Source organism: Lactuca sativa, chromosome 9, assembly GCF_002870075.4.
Source record: "Lactuca sativa cultivar Salinas chromosome 9, Lsat_Salinas_v11, whole genome shotgun sequence".
Lineage (NCBI taxonomy): Eukaryota > Viridiplantae > Streptophyta > Magnoliopsida > Asterales > Asteraceae > Lactuca > Lactuca sativa.
In genome coordinates this window covers 201,147,263-201,166,413 of record NC_056631.2, presented here as the reverse complement: position 1 = coordinate 201,166,413, position 19,151 = coordinate 201,147,263, and the positions used below count along the sequence as shown (strand labels likewise).

General features: G+C 36.7%; 1 protein-coding gene across 1 annotated transcript; it reads left to right on the top strand.

Moving 5' to 3' along the window:
• The first annotated feature begins 7,313 nt into the window (after window positions 1–7,313).
• On the top strand, window positions 7,314–10,904 carry LOC111903161 (ceramide synthase LOH2). Its single transcript, XM_023898940.1, has 6 exons — window positions 7,314–7,714; window positions 8,546–8,754; window positions 8,908–9,063; window positions 10,166–10,351; window positions 10,450–10,628; window positions 10,721–10,904. Exons 1-6 carry the CDS (start codon window positions 7,598–7,600, stop codon window positions 10,738–10,740), a joined length of 867 nt encoding a protein of 288 aa, XP_023754708.1. The 5' UTR covers window positions 7,314–7,597; the 3' UTR covers window positions 10,741–10,904.
• The last annotated feature ends 8,247 nt before the right edge of the window (window positions 10,905–19,151 follow it).

Sequence of the window (19,151 nt, the reverse complement as noted above, 5' to 3'; positions counted from 1 at the left end):
CGATTTAAATCACAGTAATAACGTATTCTCGTATATGTAATGTAATGTACTGTTCTAGCTGTAATGTAATGAACTTTTCTAGCAAGTATAGTAATGTAAGCGTTCTAGCAAGTATAGTAATGTAAGCGTTCTATCAAGTATAGTAATGTAAGCGTTCTAGTATAAATGTATATGTTCTCGTCCTAGTATAGATGTATATGTAATGTACAGTAATGTTCTAGAAAGTATCGACTCATGAATGAACTGACTCATTGTATGATATCGCGTTCTAGTAATGGTTCTAGTATCTTCCTGAACTACCCATATGGTAGCTTGCTAGTAATCTAAGTGTTACGTATGGACGTGGATGTATACCCTTGCTACCCAAGGGCATAGGATGAATTGGAAGGACCTTTTTATGACTATATATGTACATATGATATATAACTAATCTTTAAACGACTTTCGGACGAATACCCAATGTCCCACCAGACCACATCTCAAGGCGCGAAAAGGAAATAGGGTGGATAGTCTTCCTAAGTCTTTTAAACATTTCTTATATAACTATACATATAGAGGCATGCAATTTATAATATAAAAGCATAAATAAGTTTGGTAAAACATTTGAAACAGAAATATTAGTTTAAGGAAAGATCGACTTGATGTCAATCTATAAAACAATTTGAAGGCATAAGTTTGATAAAACAGTTTTGAGTAAGGAAACATTTGTCTGAAACATAGTTGTAAATAAGTTCGAAAGGTAATATACAGAGTAAGAAGTACAGTGTAATAAGTAGTTTGAAAACATATAAAATGTTTATAAAAATCATTTGAAGGAAAACTGTTTGGTAAAACGGCTAATGAGTAGCCAAATCTTTTGAATGATGTATATTAATCACATGTGATTGATGTAATAAGTAATATAATCCTACTTACTAATCACCTGTGATTGACATAAAAAGTAGCATGATTCTACTTGTATCCCCCCCCCCCATAAAACATTTAAAATAGTTTAAAACATTAGTTAAGGGGTATGAACTCACCTGCAGTATGTGACTGGGATTGAACGGACTGTTATCGTACGGAAGGATCGGACAAGTGCTTGGTGTCAAGTGATGAATTAGACACACACAATTATCCTAATTACATATGAAGACATATGTATATAAATAATTAGAGATTTAATCACTAACTATACAAGTATAACATTTAAGCGCGAGGACAACACTTTTGGTCAAGTGCTAGGAGGCTAATGGGTTGCAACAAAGAAGTGCAATGCCCATAATGGAAGTTTAAGGTCAAAAGACCATATTCATTGGAGTTTATGGCCCAGGGGAGTAAGCTCCTGGCCGTAAACTCTCAACCAAGTCATGAAACGGAGCTTAGAAGTACTACAACCTTAGAGGGGAATTGTTCTAGGCTTAACAAGAGTTTAAGGTACCATATTGACTCCTAAGGGGAGTTTACGGCCCAAAGACCCTTTTCCCTTGGATTTTACGGTCGTAAACTCCCTTGGGAGGGTTCTTATTGTTCTTTCAAGTCCCCAACATTTCAAGGAACAAGTCTAGGCTTTGGTACTTGGCTTTAGGAGGGTTCATAGCACAAATATGTACCATTTTATGGAGTTTACGGCCATAGAACTCTTTGGGCCGTAAACTCCCTCACACATGGGGTTCTAACAATTTTAACTAGCCCAAAACTCATCTAGGTACTTGCCCTAAAAGTCTCTTGGCCTAAGGAAGTGTCTAGGGTGTCCTTTGACCCCTTAATAGGAGTTTACGGCCCAAGAAATACTCTTGGCCGTAAACTCTTCAATACTTATGCTTTTCATGAGTTTCCTAGGTCCTAAACACTTTAAGGTATTTGCCTAAAATGAAGACCAAGCCTTAGGAAGAGTTTGAAGGGGTTTTGGCACTTAATCTTGGAGTTTACGGCCTAAGGAGCATCTTGGCCGTAAACTCCCTTCCAAAGTTGGTTTCTAATTGTTTTGTTGGCCTAAAACATGAGTTTAAGGCTTCTAGGTTCTTGTTCTAAGGCTAAAGGAACACTAGGCACTCATTTGTGCCCTTTACTTGGAGTTTACGGCCCAAGAGGTGGTTCCTTGGCCGTAAACTCCTCAAACTAAGTGGTTTTGATTTGTTTCTAGCCTCTAATAATCATACACTAAGTCCTTAGTTAGATGCCTAACACGGAAATGGGACTAGGTGGCCTTTAGACTTGATTTTGGAGTTTACTCCCCAAGAACGTTCTTGGGCGGTAAACTCCCGGATCTTGTACTTTGGACATGTAATTAATGTTATTAATCATATAACAAGTATTAAAACACATCTATGAAAGTAGACTCACAATCTGGGATGAAAACCCGAAGATCCATGAGAGAGAAATTGACTTTTCTCTATTTGGAATTCAACTAATGAACCAATTTGGTTCAGAATTCTATTTATAGTCCTGAGATTTTTGGCAGAAAATATTTCTATTCTCGGAATGGATTCTAATGACCTAGAGTAATGGAATTACAGTGTTGCACAAAATCCTAGTGCATCCACTCTCCTAATAACTCCTTAGGTGTAAAACCCTAAAATTGCCAAACTTATTCCATAAGTCTAAAATTTTACTGTAGCTGCTCTACTATTATTGGATTGAAGTGGTTTGATTTGAATGGAAAATTTCAGGTTGTCACAAGGACTTTGGTGAAACTTGCGAAATTAAACTTTTACAAAATTAAATACAATATTTAACGTGGTTCGGTTAAAGTAGCCAATGTCTACGATAAAATGAGAGAGAAAGAGAGAGAGAAAGAGAAAGAGAAAGAGAAAGAGAAAGAGAAAAAGAGAGAGAGAGAGAGAGAGAGGATTTCATTAAACTTTCAAGAATTATTATAATCACCAAAATGTTACACTAGACTTGAGCTCTTAAAACAAAAGAATCACTCTTGCTTACAAACCGCTCTAGCGGATATGCTGTAACAATGATTGCTCTCTTGAAAGTACTCACGAAAAACTTGCAGCAAATAGTGGTGGGGATATAAGTCTATTTAAATGTAACATCCCAATTTTCGAGGCCAAAAATTACATTTTTAAATAAATACTTCACAACATAGTTTACCAAAACATTACCAAAGTCATGTCATTTTATAAAAACTGTAACAACGTGTTCGGAAACCATCTCAACATAAGTAATATAAATCAGAGTACAATCCCAGAAACTCAATGCAGAAAACGTATGTGTGTGTGACACACTGCTACATCACCGGCTCCTTCCCCTTAGACGAAGAGGTACCTGAAACCAAAACTGAAACTGTAAGCACAAAGCTTAGTGAGTTCCCCTATCATACCACATACCATACAATCACATAGCATACATACTGCTAGGAATTTCTGGGGTGCCCGACCTACCCATGTCAAGCCATTCTGGGGTGCTGACCTACCCATGTCAGGCCGTTTTGGGGTGTTGACTACCCTCCGGTCTATCTCAACCGGCATCAGGGACTATTTCACCCCTACCTCTATCATACAATAAAAAAATATAAATCATACGTCAAGCATATCTGGGGTACTGATCTACCCTTCGGTCCTAACGACCAAGTCAGGGAAAAGCTATTCCCTACTACTACCACTAACTCATATAGCATATCACATAAGTATATCTCATAAGCATATCTCATAAGCATATCACATAAGCATAACTCATAAGCATAAAAATATAATTATCACAAAGACAATTATCTACCAATTACTCTTGTTGGTGGGCCAGCATTGTGGCCTTAGACCCACCCCTACTGGAAGGTAACTCACCTGGATGTCGTGTAGTGTTTGAATTATCCTTGGCGTGCAACTCAACTCTTCTCGACTCCTCAATCCCTACACGACAACCCTTCTAAGTTATCAATTTGAGTATGCAACCCCAACCAGGGTCAACTCAAATCAATCAAAGTCAACATCCAGTTGACCTGACTCGCCGAGTTGGTCCGCCAGCTCGTCGAGTCCCCATATCCACCAAAATGTCATAAACCCGTCTCCACCCGTCGAGTCTAACAAGAGCTCGACGAGTTTGCCTTCATCCACACATCGGACAATCTTCAACCGACTCGCCGAGTTCGTTCTTGAACTCGTCGAGTTCATCTTCATCCATAAGAAGATGTTCAGTCTATGACTCGCCGAGTTCCTTTCGAACTCGCCCAGTCTATCTTCATAAGTTGGGAGATTGACTTAGACTCGTCGAGTCTGTTCTAGCACTCGTCGAGTCCCTTGATTGCCAGGTCCAAGGCAAACCCCTAGCAGGCTGAGCGTTCCTTCCACTCAACCAAAACCATTTCCAGAAGACGTTTTTGGGGAAAAAGCGTCTTGACTCGCCGAGTCCCTCCTTGTCCAATACTATACAGTCGATTTTAGTGGGACTTAATGCATCCAAATCATAGATCTGACCTCCTAGGGTCCCTTTTATACGTAAAGTCATGAACTTGATGTCCATGCATGGGGTCTTTGGCTCAAAAAGCCATAAAAGATGGTCTACAAGATGCATGGGGGTGTTTATGGCAACAAGGTGGGCACCTTTATGCCATAAAGACCCCCAATAACCCCAGATCTGAAGCATAAACTGACTTCCAATACTCAATCCCGAATACAACCTCTTTAGGGCTTAGAAAGATGTAGAAAAAGGCCCAAAATCAAGATCTAGATAATGGATAGACAAGGTTTCAGCTTTATACCTCTAATAAGCTGGAAATATGATCAAAACTCTGGATCTTCTTGTTCCCCCTTGATCTCACAAGCCTCCTACTCTTCTTCAAGCTTTAATCACACAAAGTAACACCACAAGGCTCAAGAACACACTAAAAACGACTAGGGTTTCGAGTTAGGGTTTACTCTGGACGATGGGGGCTGAGTTGAGGGGTTATAATGTGTTTAAATAGGGTGCAAAACCTCAATTTAGGGTTTCACTCAAACAACGTCTACTCGCTGAGTCAGTCTCCCGACTCGTCAAGTAGACTACTTAAACTTCCCGTTGATCACGACTCTACTCGACGAGTTGGGCCTCCAACTCGTCGAGTCCCAGAGAAAAACATAAGAAATACTTGAATTAAAGGCATACTAGGAATCAGGTGTTACATTAAAGACAAGAATGGGAACCCCTAATTCTGAGTGGTCATGCCCATCCACAATTAACCCATGAAAGGGATGCCCTAATATCCAACTAATCATGGAATGCCACAAAATAGCACACTTTATCTAACAATGGCACACCTTGTGCCACCAAAGGCACACCTTGATCCTTGGTGACGTATCTTAATGCATGACATATCTTTTGATATTTTGTCCTAACTCCAAGTGCTGTATTAGGATTCCTGATGCTCTATGTGATTCCAAGTGCTCCATTAAGATTCTTGATGCTCCATGTGCCTCCAAGTGCTCCATCATGATTCTCGATGCTTCATGCACCTTTAAGTGCTCCATTAGGACTCTTGATGCTTTATGTGCCTCCATGTGCTACATTGTGATTCCTTATACTCCATGTGCCTCTAAGTGCCCCATCATGATTCTCGATGCTTCATGTGCCTTCATGTGCTCCATTAGGATTCTCAAGCAAATTTATCAAGAATTCACACCCCGATAATCTCCTACTTGAAGGAGTGAACAAGATAAACTTTAAATGACATTCAATTTTTCATTATTCCTCAACCTCTCTCTTTCTATCCCTCTCTTGCTCTCTCTCTATCTCTCTCTCTCTCTCTCTCTCTCTCTCTCTCTCTCCTGCCAAATCATTCTCTTCAAACTTCTGGAAGGCTAGTAAAAGCCTTGCAAAGCTTCAACTTCTCAGCAGTGACAACCTTGGTGAATATATCAATTGGATTCTTCATTCCAAGGATTTTCTTTAGATTTAGAGTTCCTTCATTGATTAACTCTCAAAAGAAAATTTTAGTTTGAATTTTGGGACGTTACAAGTTGGTATCAGAGACTTAGTTTGAGTGATTTAGGTGCGTTCTACATTGTGTTTGAACTCAAACTAAGGATTGATATATTTCTAAATTAAGTTTTGAAAAAGAAAACTTTTTATACAAAAAAAACTCAAAGAAATAGTTGGGTCAAAAACGTGAGCTCGGTCTTTTGTCATTTCCTTGTTTGATTGTTGGCTTAAGACCCTGTGTATGATCTTTTGACCTAAATTTAATTTATAAAAAGGAAGATGCGACGCGGACAATCATCCAGAACTCAAAAATGAAGTGATTCTCAATATACCCATATTGATGTACATTTTATGCTATTGATAGATATGCATGCTAGAATATAGGCTAAGGACCTGTTTAGGAATTACATGCTAGAATTAACTGATTTAGATAGATGCCTCGTATGCCTTATATGTGTTTCTTACTGTATGTGTTGTTGAATCTATATTTAATATTATTAAGTCGTTAGGGTAAATACACATAATTAGAATCTGATAACCTTAGAATTTTTCATTTGCAGATCACCTTCCTTTCGTGTTTTTGATATATAGCAACCCACATGAAGATTTTTCAAAAACCTTCGATACATTTCATAGCAATCTATTTTTACATTTTAATCAACATTTATATTTTATTAAATAGAAATATAATTAAAAAAATATATTTATTTATTATCATATATTAAAAATCAAACAAATTATAATGGTTGTTTCAGCACAAATAGATTATAATTTAGACGGTGTTTGAGATTTCATTTAAAAACAACTTATTGACTTATTATCTTTTTGAAAAGTCAATAAGTTAAAAAAAATTGTTTGCTAATATGCAAACATGTATAAGTTAAAACAAACACTTAAAATAAATTTAATGACTTTTTCCGCCACAAAAGTTAATCCAAATAATTTTTAAAAAACTCATTTTTTTCACCATAAGTCAATAAGTCATGAAATCCCAAACAACCCTTAATCTTAAAATAGATGGAACTTGAGGTTAAAATTTATTATGCAATGAAAAAAAATACTTATATTTTGGTCTGCTGTCAAAAAAGAAACCATTGATATATTGTTTAAAATTTAACCATCGAAACCTGTTATTGTTTGTGATAACCTGAAAATTGAATCAAATTGCAAGTAATAGTCGGTTTCAATGGTTTAATTGAAAAAAAAATGAATTACTTTTTTTTGTTAGTTGAACAAAAATATAAAGACTTATGCATCTTTTTCTAATTTTTTTATTAAACCTTACAAGATAAAAAAACAATAAATACGATTAGTCTAATCTTCTTCTCAATCACTAAATGAGATCAATAATTATTTTGAAATGGATGAAAATAATAGCAAATCAAATCAAGAAGTCAATGAAATCCGATGGAGATGAAGTGCTGCTCCTCGTTTGTCAATAAACACAACCCCGCCCCGCCCGCCAGTTGAACGTCTCGATCCACCACTTTCCTCTTTTTCTCAATCTTTTTTCCTTTCTTCTCTCCGTACAAAATCCATCCATCTGCACGCCATCCAACAATCAAACAAATCCCTTCTTCTACGTGTGTTCTGGGTATCTGAAATTTCGGACCAATTTCAAATCCATTCCCTTTTTCTTGTATTTGAAATTGATTCGCTGATGGGTGCATGCCCATTCATTCTTTGAGGTTTACGCATTCATTGCTTGCCTCTCATGGAGTCGATCTGGAGTCAAAATGTCGTCCCAGCTCCCTCCCGGTTTATTTTCGCTGTTTACTTCGCTTTTGCTTCCTTTGGTGCCAGGGTGTTGCTCGATAGATACGTATATCAAGTAAGATTCACTTGCTACTTGACTGAATTTGAGTTTTCTTTCACTGATTTCATGATTCGTTGTATTCGAATGCATTGGCGTCTGAGTTCTTTTAGTATTCTTGCAAGTACTTTGCGTAGTTTAGGTTTTGGTTAGTCTTGTTATCGAGATTATCATGTGTTTATGATCTTATACTACTTCACTTATGTAGATATGTTGCCGGATTTGTAAATTGAACACCTTAGACTGATCATTACTTCACTTTTCCAAAAATTTCTTGTCTAATTCTGTAATATGCCAACAGGAAAACTAATTTCGGCTGTTTTCAGATTTGTTAGTTCTATATTTTTTGGTGTATTTATGTGTATGATGCATAAGAGTCAAATGGAAAATTACACCACTAAAAACCCTTGTTTTCTTTAATTTTGGCCATGAAAACTAAAGGCTCAATTTGAAGGCAAGTTGCCATTTCTATCTCAATTACAACGATTACAACTTCTTGCTATCCATCCAGATCCTCATGAACACAAGTCTCTTTTTGCCAATATAAATCAATTATGTGTTATATTATTGTTCTATGGACTTTTTATTGTCTGTAGTTTTTAACTAAATGAACAAAATTCAATATAGTGCCATGTTGCATCTCTGTAGTTTATGAGTTTTAAGATTCCTTTTTATTGTTAAATTTGATGACTTGTGAGATCTACGACATTTTAAAGATAAAAAATGTCTTATAAACATCACAACAATGATAAAAATCCTTAAGTGATCGTTTTCTTACACAAATCCTAGAAAAAAAAACAACATGAGAGGATTTCTAAGTTCTAACTTATTACTTTTGACATTTTTCAGAGACTATCGATATGGTTGATGAGCAAAGGGAATACTCCATTGAAGCTCAATAAAGCTACAAAAGCAAAAGTGGCAAAATTCACCGAATCCATGTGGAAGCTTACATATTATGCTATTATTGAATTTACTGTTCTTGCTATTACTTCTCATGAGCCTTGGTTTACAGACATAAAAGGATATTTTAGAGGCTGGCCAAATCAAGAACTAAAGTGAGTAAATTTATTTTGTTTTTATATTCACATACTTTTTTTTTTGGGTGTTTAAACTTAAAGTTGTTCAATTTAAGAGGATTTTTTTATCTTTTTTGTATTAGTTTTGTACTTTTGTAGGTAAATTATTTAAAAGTATCAGTTTTTTTGCAGGTTTTCTCTAGAACTTGTGTATATGTGTCAATGTGGGTTCTATGTTTATAGCATTGCTGCTCTTGTTTTGTGGGAAACTCGAAGGAAGGATTTCTCTGTGATGATGTCACATCATGTAATCACTGTTTTCTTAATTGGCTATTCCTACATTACAAGGTATTTCTTTTTTACTTTGCTTTTTATTTGACTTCTTTTGTTGCATAGTTGGGAAATACTTAAAACACCCTTTTAAGTAGATGACTTTTTAAGTTCAAATTTTGATAAAGTTAAAAAAAAAACCAATTGTATATTAAAAGAATTCTGAGAAAGAATACAATAAAAGTAGATTATTATCAGGTTCAAATCTGAAAAAGAAACAAACCCAATAATTGTTGTATAACAAAAGAAACATCAAGCAAATTGAAAAAAGAAAATCATGGATGCTTCTTCACTTAAATATTGGATGCATATACAAAATGATGCAGTTTTTCAATTTAAAAAAGAAAAAGATAACTACTCTCCTTGAGAACTTGTCATTTCATTTTTTTTTTTAAAATCACTCATAATATTGATTTTGTATGCTAAATGATGTTTTTTGGTTTTTGTAACTACCAAAAACAAACCTAAAATTTGACTTTTCAAAACTCCAAAAACCCCAAAATTTTGTAAGTCTTTTTTTTTTTTTTTTTTTTTTTTTTTTTCTATCAAGTTCTGTAGGGATAAAGTACCTGAATTGATAATGATGTATGTCTGGATAAAGTGTTATATACATAAAGATAATTTCTTTTTGGGGCTGAATGTACTGTATGAAGCTAAGTAAATAACCATTTTACCCTTGTGTTTATAAACAATGGTAAATTATAAACGAGTTGCATATAGATAATACAAAACATAAACCATTTACAAATTGAAATATACACAACATTGTTAAAAGAAATAGGCTTTTGAAAATGCATAAAATATTGGTTTATAAAACAAATCAAAAGATTAAAAATTCAATTGAAGGGTGTGTTTTAAGAAAGAAGAGAAAGAGCATATAAAAAGAAAGAAAGTAAGGGTAAATGAGTAAATATAGATATTTGAATGCTTAAAGGGCCACTTTCCTCCACTTAACCCTTTAAGACATGATTATGCATTAAGTTAAAAACAAACATATCTATATATATTTATATCTGTATCCATTAAGTCCTGAAAGTGACTAATAATCTAATTTTCAAAAGTAATAGCATTTTGATTATATTCAAAACTTTGTATTCAGTGTTTAAATTCATGATTTTAGGTTCTTTCGAATCGGATCTGTAGTTCTTGCAGTGCATGATGCAAGTGATGTGTTTCTTGAAGGAGCTAAAATGTTCAAATACTCGGGTAAAGAAGTAGGGGCAAGTGTGGTATTTGGAATGTTTGCATTCTCATGGCTTATACTAAGACTCATAATCTTTCCTTTTTGGGTCATAAGAGCCTCAAGGTTTTTTTTTCTCTCTTTTTTTCAATATTCCGTTTTTACCCTTTCTTTTTTTTCCAAATTCTCACCCGATTAATCTCCATTTGGTGTTTTGTTGTCAGTGTCCATCTTCTAGAAGCTTTGAGGCCTTCAGAAGTGTATCATATGAGCTTGTACTATGTTTTCAATACCATGTTGTTGACTCTACTTGTGTTTCATATCTATTGGTGGATTCTTATCTTCAACATGATAATGAGACAACTCAAGAACAGAGGACAAGTTGGTGAAGATATTCGATCTGGTAATCTCTCTTTCTTTAGGTTTTTGATATTTTCCACAATTTGGGCTTCTTTTTGTTTGGGTATAAATTGTAATTTTGATTGGAATATGCAGATTCGGATGATGATGATTAGTTTGATGAAGGGAAGGAAGGTTACAGAGTTTTATGTATGAAATTAGGGTTGGAGTTTGATTCATGATCATCATATATCATATGTTTCCTACTTATTAGATTACATACATTTTATTCTTTTGACTCATGCTTAAATAGAAAAGGCTATCAACTAGTTTCTTGACACTTTTTCTTTCTTAAATTTGGATCTTTTGTGTGGGAGGAAAAAAGAAAGGGCAAATAGGTAAAGGGTTAGTGTCTTAACCCATTAAGCCATGTTTTTTTTTTGGTTTAACTTCTTGAGTTATTTTGTGTGATTAAGTAAAAAAAACATCCATGTCCAATAAGTGTTTTCTTTTGCATTAAAGTAGATTTATGATGCATATTACAGTTATTTGATCAATAGTACACCTTATAACATGAAATTCCCTAACATTTTCAATTCAATTTTAATTAAAAGTTTATCATGATTTTTATTATATGAAACAAACTATTCAAATTGTTTTCAAGTTACCAACAAATCTAATTTATTGTGTAAAACGGTAATGAATTTAGGGTTTATGTTTTTTGACATACCATTATAAGCTTACCAGGGTGTTATTTATTTTCGAAGAGGTAAAAGGTCTGCTGTCTGCTGACCATATTTACAGAAGAAGAGACATGAACGGTCTGCAATCTAAAAAAAAAAAAAAAGAAGAAAAATTGATTGTTTTTTTAGCATGTTAAAAATTGAAACATATTAAAAAAAGTTTTTCTAAAAAAATAAACGTCATCTTAGCATTTAATTATCATTGATTATCATTGATCGATTCTAGTTCTGGATCGACCTTGTTCGTTATCAGCTATTTTACGGGTTTTCATCCCTTGAGTTCTATGTGTTCTTGAGCCATATTTCAAATTTCACTCAAATTTGTGCTTTTAAAATCGATTGAATATGGTTTTATGTCCTTAATATGTTAATCAATTGTTGTGGGTGATTTAATATGTCATAAGAAGTTTGATTTTGGAACCAATTTTCTGAAAAACAGTTGTTGATGTTCTTCACTGGTTGTTCTTGACCATTTTGCATCTAGGTCTCGATCATATTACTGGGTTTCGATGGCATCTTCGAATATTTGGTTTTTAATGGTTGCTTGTAGTTTTGTTCCTAGTTTGATGATGATGGTAAGAGTATTCGAAATGAGATGGAGAAAGATCGAGATAAAAATTTTGATTGGATTTCATTTTGTAAGGAATAAAGCGAAGATGGTAATCAGAAGTAGGTTTGATTTCTAATATTCAATTTTTGTATGAATTTCGAACCCGATCTTGAACAAAGATGGATATTTAAGAAAACAAAATTGATTATAATTTGGGTGAAGTAAAGTGGGCATAAACAAAACTTGTAATTAAACATTTTGATTGACTTTCGCACGAAGATGATCAGATGCGAGATGTAGATGATTAATTGTTGAATTTCGTTTAAGATATTTCATTTAGGATGGTGGTTGTCGGTGGTGATGGTGATTGTCAGAGTGCTGAAGGTGATGGTGGTTGTGGAATATCTGAACTAGAGATGTTGAGGTGGATGTGGGTGAGAAGGACCATTTTTGTAACTATAGGACGTCTTAATAAAACACAAATATACGAATAAAAAATGTGAGGGTAAAAAAGTAATTTTATTATGTTTAACCGACTCTATAGTTAGATTCAACGGCTTAGGGACCAAGTTTGTAATATCCAAATAACAAAAGGACTAAATTTGTCATTTTTATTAAAGTTAGACTATACGTGCCTATTATGTCATATCATATAGAGCATTTTTGAAATCTTCTCTAAATATTTTTATTTGTCTCACATTATTTCATACATCTATATAAACTTTTCTCTTTGTGTTATATAATGCTACCAATTTGCTTCTATTATCCATCAATTTTGACGGTAATGACTTTCAAAGTCTATTATTATTTTGAGTAAATTATACGAATCGTCCCTCGTGCAGGTGCCAAAATACACATTCAGTCCCTAACTTTTAAAATTAACTCGGACCTTCCCTTGTTTGTTTAAAAATTGCACGCTTCATCCCTCCCGACATTAAAAGACTATTTTGCCCTTAGCAATTTCTTTTTATAATTTTCTTTTATCAGTTTATTAATTTTATATTAAAAAAAAGAAAAAATATCTCCACCGTTTATTCCTAGTTTCATTATTTTGATGATCCTCTCATTTAGACAGTTTTCACAAACATTGGGCCTCGTATCCTTTTCTCATTTCTGCTATATTTCTTTCAATGTTGAGATACTTTGAAGATGAGCGAAAATAGATGAGGAACAGTAATAGCACAAAACAAGCGAACGCGTTTTTCCGGTGAGAAGGTAGCAAGCTACACAGATCATCGCCTGAAAGAACAACACATGCCGAAAACCAAACCCTAGCCGCCTGTTGTTTATCCGGAAAGAGGATAGCAGATCTGGGTTTCTTGTTCTCGATCTGTTCTCAATTTGTGGTTATAGATCGAAGTGAGTGTAACATCCTGTTCCAGATTGTTTTGTGATTTAAGGCCCGTGGGCCTTAATCCGAGTATGAGAAGGCTTTGAGGCTCTGAAGGATAAAGGTTTAGGCCTTTTTGGGATATGGGTAAGGTAGGTTGTGTGATAAAAGAGTTCAGTTTGTGCTTTAGAGCCCAAATGTATTGTTAAAGGCACTGGTGCGGGCTTTTCATGAATTTTGGATCTAAGTTCGAGTGGGCTTCAGGAAGAATAAAGTTGATAGAAGTGTAGGGCTTCTCGTTACCTTTTCATGGATATAAGGATCGTCGGAAACGGAGTTATAACGAAGAAGTTATGGCCTTCAGAAGTTTTGTGGTTGCAGGCTTAGCCGAGTACACTGGGCGTAAACAAAGCGTACGCTGGGCGTACTTTGGAGTACGCTGGACGTACTGACCACATGTGGTCGCGAATGTTCTTTGGAGTACGCTGGGCGTACACTGATCAGACTTGAACCCTATTTTATAGTCTTGGACCCTATTTAAGCTCCTTATCTCATAACCTAACCCTAATATCTTCAGCCTCCATCCCTCTAAATCCTAGAAATCGATCCTAAGCCTCCATTTGAGTGATTCTTGAGCATTTTGGTGATTTAGTGAGTTTTTGGTGCACATTGTGGAAGAAGGAGTTCCTTGAGAAAGCATTGCTTGGGTTGGAGCTTATGGATCCAAGCCCTAATCATGTTGATCTAGCTCCAGAAAGCATAAAGTTTGAATCTTGGTGGCTTTCTCTTGTGGATCTAGTGGGGTGATCACTTGTTATGTTTGGACTTTGAAGAAGAAGGAGCTTTGAAAGAGAATAGCTTGAGCACCTAGCTTTTGGATCAATATTCTTCTCTTGTTGGTGCATCTTCCAGAGGTATCAAGTTTTGAACTTGCTTATTGTTGTGCTAGTTTTGTTTTGGGTCTATTTTAGGGTTTTTGGTCTCAAAGCTTGAAGCTTTATGAGTTGATAGAACTCCAGAGCCTAATATATGTCCCTTTGAGTATATTTAGTGGTGTTATGTCATAAAAATCCAATATTGGTCGTTGGAATCAAGCCATGCATGAGATAGGAGGTTTTTGAGATAAGGAAGTGAGTGTTTTGGGTGTTTGTGACCTTCCCAGCCATGCAAAGGCTTAAAGTCACTGACTTTATGGAGTAAGTGCCATTAGGGAGTCCAGATCTGAGGTTTGGGGTAATGTCTTAACTGTTTAAGACCAAATGAGTAGAAGGAGTGAATCTGGGGAGTACGTTATTCCTGTACACCCCACGTACTGCCCCAGTGTCCCCTATGGCCAATATGGATTCGTGAGTACGCTGAGCGCACCAAGAGAGGTACGCCCCGCGTAACCTCACTGTGGACTTTTGGGCTAAGTCTCATTTTGGGCCTTGAGTGTTGGGCCAGGAGTTTGGACTTGTTGCAATAGAGTCTTGGACCATAGGATTTTATATATATATATATATATATATATATATATATATATATATATATGTGTGTGTGTGTGTGTGTGTGTGTGTGTGCGCGCTTTGGACCCTTGAGTTGGGCTTGCCATTAGATGTGAGGGAGTTGGGCCTCGGGAGAGCCCATTTATTATTGGGCCTTGGTGGGCCCAATGGGTTTTAGGTCATTGATGGGCTGGTTGGCGGACTACCTTTAGACCTAATGAGTGAAAGTTTGGACTTAGTTCCTAATTGGGATAACTGTGGGTTTGGCACAGAGTTAATAGGCCGGTGCGTTGCAGCAACGTTTATAGGGGCTGTTCATCATCCGAGGTGAGTCTTCTCACTATACTTTATGTAGAGTGGTAATTATGTGTGACCAGAGGGTCTTATGTGCTTGCCTGAGTTATGCAGTTTATGTGTGATATGTGTTGTGTGCTATATTATGTAATATTTAGACCGAACCGGAGGGTCCAACGAACGGTGCTATATTATGACCGGACCGGAGGGTCCAGCGAGCTATGAGATCGGAGGTTCCTCACTTAGGCCGGACCAGAGGCTCCAACGAATAGTGAGACTGGAGGGTTCTCACCCAGACCGGACCACAAGGTCCAATTAGCCATGGGACTGGAGGGTCCCACTGAGACACATCGGACCGGAGGGTACTACATAGTTATAGCCTCGAGTGGCTAATATGTGTATGTAGTATTTTGGGGAACTCACTAAGCTTCGTGCTTACCGTGTTATGTGTTATGTGTTTTAGGTCATTCTCAGGACCGCGGGAAGCCACCGGCTTGATTGTACACACCATAGAAAGAGTTATGTTTCGGGGATCCTGGATTATTAATCAAACAAACATGGAGTTGCGTTTGTAAATTAAATAAATGAGATTTTTATAAAATGTGTTATGAGAATTATGTGATTTAAAAATGAAAAATTTTGTTTGAAAATTTACGGTGTTACAATGATAAGATGGAATAAGGTTTCACCACTGGAAGAGAAGGAAGAAGGGAATGTTTGAGGTGGTTGTACCAGAAAATATGGGTGGTCCATCGCTGCACCAAACCCTAGCCGCCTCTTATTTTTCGACCGAGATGGTAGCGAATTTGCACTTATCCCTAAGCTTTTATTTTCCTGTTTAGATCTGCACTCCATCAAGAGGCTGGATCCTCCGACGATATTAATGACGGAGGGGTGACAGGTGGTGTTTGTAGGGGGTGGTTGCCAGCTGTTATACAGGAGGGTAGCGATGGTGAAAGAGGTGGCTTGTGGTTTTTTTTCGGGGAAAACAGGTGGTGGTTGTGCAGATTTCTGGTGATGGTGGCTGTGCATTCCGATGGTGGTGGTGGTTAACTCTTCGTCAACACAATATAAAGAGAGAGATATAAATATTAGGTTTAATAAATTAATCAAAAATATTAAAATAAATGAAAAATAAACTATAAAGAGTATTTTAGTCATTCCATGTCTCATAAGGGATGAAGTATGCAAATTTAAACTAATGAGGGACGAAGCGTGCACCTTTTTACGATATAAGAGATGATCCGAGTTAATTTTTAAAAATGGGGACTAAACATGCGTTTTGACACTTGTACGTGGGACGATTCGTGTAATTTACGCTATTATTTTCCTTATCATAATATAGTTGTTAAAGTCTACAATTAACTAGTGGTCAATCTATCATAAAAAAGATGTTTTATCTCAAAGTATTAAAAAGAATTACAATTTAATTTCAGCTTCCAAATATATTGAAACTTAAAGGTAAAGATTATGTAACATTCTGTTTAAAATTAAATAAAATAAGTAAATAATGAATAAACCCTAAAACCCTGAGATGTGAATTATATTTTTATATTTTTTTTATAGTAGCCAGAAATCCATAATAATTTATCAGTGTTAGCCATGGGAGCTAAATGTCACAATTTTGGGAATTTGGAGTCTAAATTGCATCAACTGGACTTGTATTAAATAGAATTTTGGAAGCAGGGGCTAAAGAGTAAAATATGGACTTGGATTGTAATGATTAGAGAAGGAGGGGCCGAATGTGAAAAATGGATGAAGTTATGTTGTACACGGGGTTAAACCCGTCACTACCCTTCCCTCCCGTTTTAAGGAATAAGGAACCAAACCCTAACTCTATTCTCAATCCAGCTGCAGCCGCCACCCTTCCTACCTCATTTTTCCGATCAACCAAGTGGCTGCTGTTCTTAGCCGACGCCTTACCGCCGATGTGAGCCGATGAGCGTCACCGCCGTTGTTTCTGTTGCCAGCGAAATCAAGAACCGCGAAGCCGACGTCCATCCATGGGCAGTTGAAAGATCGAGTTAGCATGACCTATTTGTTTTTATTTCTGGTGACGGATAACCACCACCTCCCCGCCGTAATCGCTCCTTCTCCCTCTGTTTCCATTCAGACCTGTCAAATACCATCGCCGCCGCCGATAAAACTCTTTTTCCATTGCTCCGGTCAACATTCACCACTCCAAAGGGATGATGCTGTGCACATTTTTGTGTGTGTGCTCGTGTGTAGGTGTGTTTTGGTGTGGTCGTTCGTTGTGTGTGTGTGTTTGTTGGCTGGAAACCGAAAAAGAACCACCATGGCCGCTAACCATGGTGGCTGCCGCTTGCCGCCATCTCTTACTGCCACCAGCCACCGTGGAAGGTGGTTGTGTGTGTGTGTGTGTGTGTGTTTTGGTGTACATTTGCATGTGTATTATTGCGTGATGTTGAGGAGCAAAATCTTTGGCCAGAAAATCAAGGAAGACGTCCCACCACCACCGTGAGGTGGTGGCTACCGCCGTGAACCGCCATCGACCACCAGTCCACCACCGCCCGAGATGGCAGTGGGTGGTGCCCGACTTGGTGAAACTCTAAGCAACCTAAAAACTTAACCATTGGACCTAATTGGCATGTGTTTGGGTTGGAAACCCTAATTAGGGTTTTGAAAACCCTAATCGTAGAGACTTTTGTTTGGGACTTCCCGGAACCTGCGTTTTGGACCGTTGGATTAGAGTTATAAGTTATGTCCGACCATATTGTATGATTGACCTAGTAGAGTGATGAGCTTAATGGATTAAGTCCTTAATGGGTTAAGTGATGTTATTTAACCCTAATCGTCATTTTATATGAAAACCCTAATTTTGTTTGGGCTTCGAGTTGGTCCTTTCTTTTGGGATTAGGTGTTTGGGTTCTTGATGGGCCATTTGAGAACAAGTGTATGGACTAGGAAAAATTGAATGGGCTTCAGGGTAAGGCCCATGAAAAGGGTTTGGGCCCAATTTGGAAAATTAGGCCATAATTGGGCCTTAGTTAATTATCTGGCTTTTGGGCCTCTAGAGTTTGAGTTTGGGCCTTGGTCTTGGACCAAGCTAGGTTAGGGGTAAAATAGTCTTTTTACCCCAAGTATGGATTTATGGTTATGCATTGGCACCCAATTTTTAATTGGGTGTTGTTTGATGATTGACAGTTCGGGGATCAATTAGCCAGCAGCCGGGGTTTGTCTTTATGATTCGACAGTGTGAGGCGAGTCTTCTCAAGGTCGAAGACACAAATGCCAGCCCATTACGTGTTATGTGGTATGATAGTTGTCTCTGTGATACTTTCATGAAAGACCACGAGGGGAGCCCATGGCATTTGGATATCAGACCATGGGGGAGCCCATGGCATACTAGATAAAGACCATGCGAGGAGCCCATGGCAACTATACGTGTATTGCATGATAATCAGCGGTTGTATGTTGCATGGTATTTTGGGGAACTTAATAAGCTTTGTGCTTACGGTTTTAGTTTATGTTTCAGGAACTTCGGTTATCAAATGGAAGGGCTTGGGATGATTGTAGAGAACACACCACATGTTTCTGTTTTCTGTGAATTACTCTGATTTGTCAATGTTTTGCTAAAACTTAGTTACACTGGTTTTATGGGAAATATATGTATTAAGGATTTATCAATCTAAAAACAAAAACTTTTATGTCATGATTTTCGGGATGTTACAAGTTGGTATCAGAGCCTTGGTTTGAGGGATTCAGACATACTCTTGGGTGTGTCTAAACTCAAACTGAAGATTTGGTAAAGTTTTCAAAAGAAAAATATTTTAAAGAAAAGAGTTTTCTAAGATAAGAGAAGGGTGTGGTGCATGCAGTCATCCGATCTCAAGTAAGTTTCGCAAAATACCATACATGTTATCTGTTATGATTTCATTATGAATTCGTGAATTGCATGCTAGTTAGGGCTAAGGATCTGGTCAGTTCTTGCATGATAGAATGCTAGGAATGATGCCTTTGTATGTATATCGTATGAGCTGGTATACTTGCATGCTAGTGCTATTTAGTTAGAGGTAGTTTGGCCTAATATGTGATACCTTGTTGCATTGGGTGTATTGGACGCTAATTTGAGATGAAATATCTATTGGAATCAGTAATTTCTAAGTGTATGCTTTAAAAATTGTATACGGTTAGGATCTTATAGCCCTAGAATAATTGACTTGGC

Excerpts from the sequence above, each read along its gene's own strand:
- LOC111903161 (XM_023898940.1), top strand. The coding sequence starts at position 7,598 with ATGGAGTCGATCTGGAGTCAAAATGTCGTCCCAGCTCCCTCCCGGTTT. Across the intron at positions 7,715-8,545 it reads TCGATAGATACGTATATCAA|AGACTATCGATATGGTTGAT; the intron begins GTAAGATTCACT and ends GACATTTTTCAG. Across the intron at positions 10,352-10,449 it reads TGGGTCATAAGAGCCTCAAG|TGTCCATCTTCTAGAAGCTT; the intron begins GTTTTTTTTTCT and ends TTTTGTTGTCAG.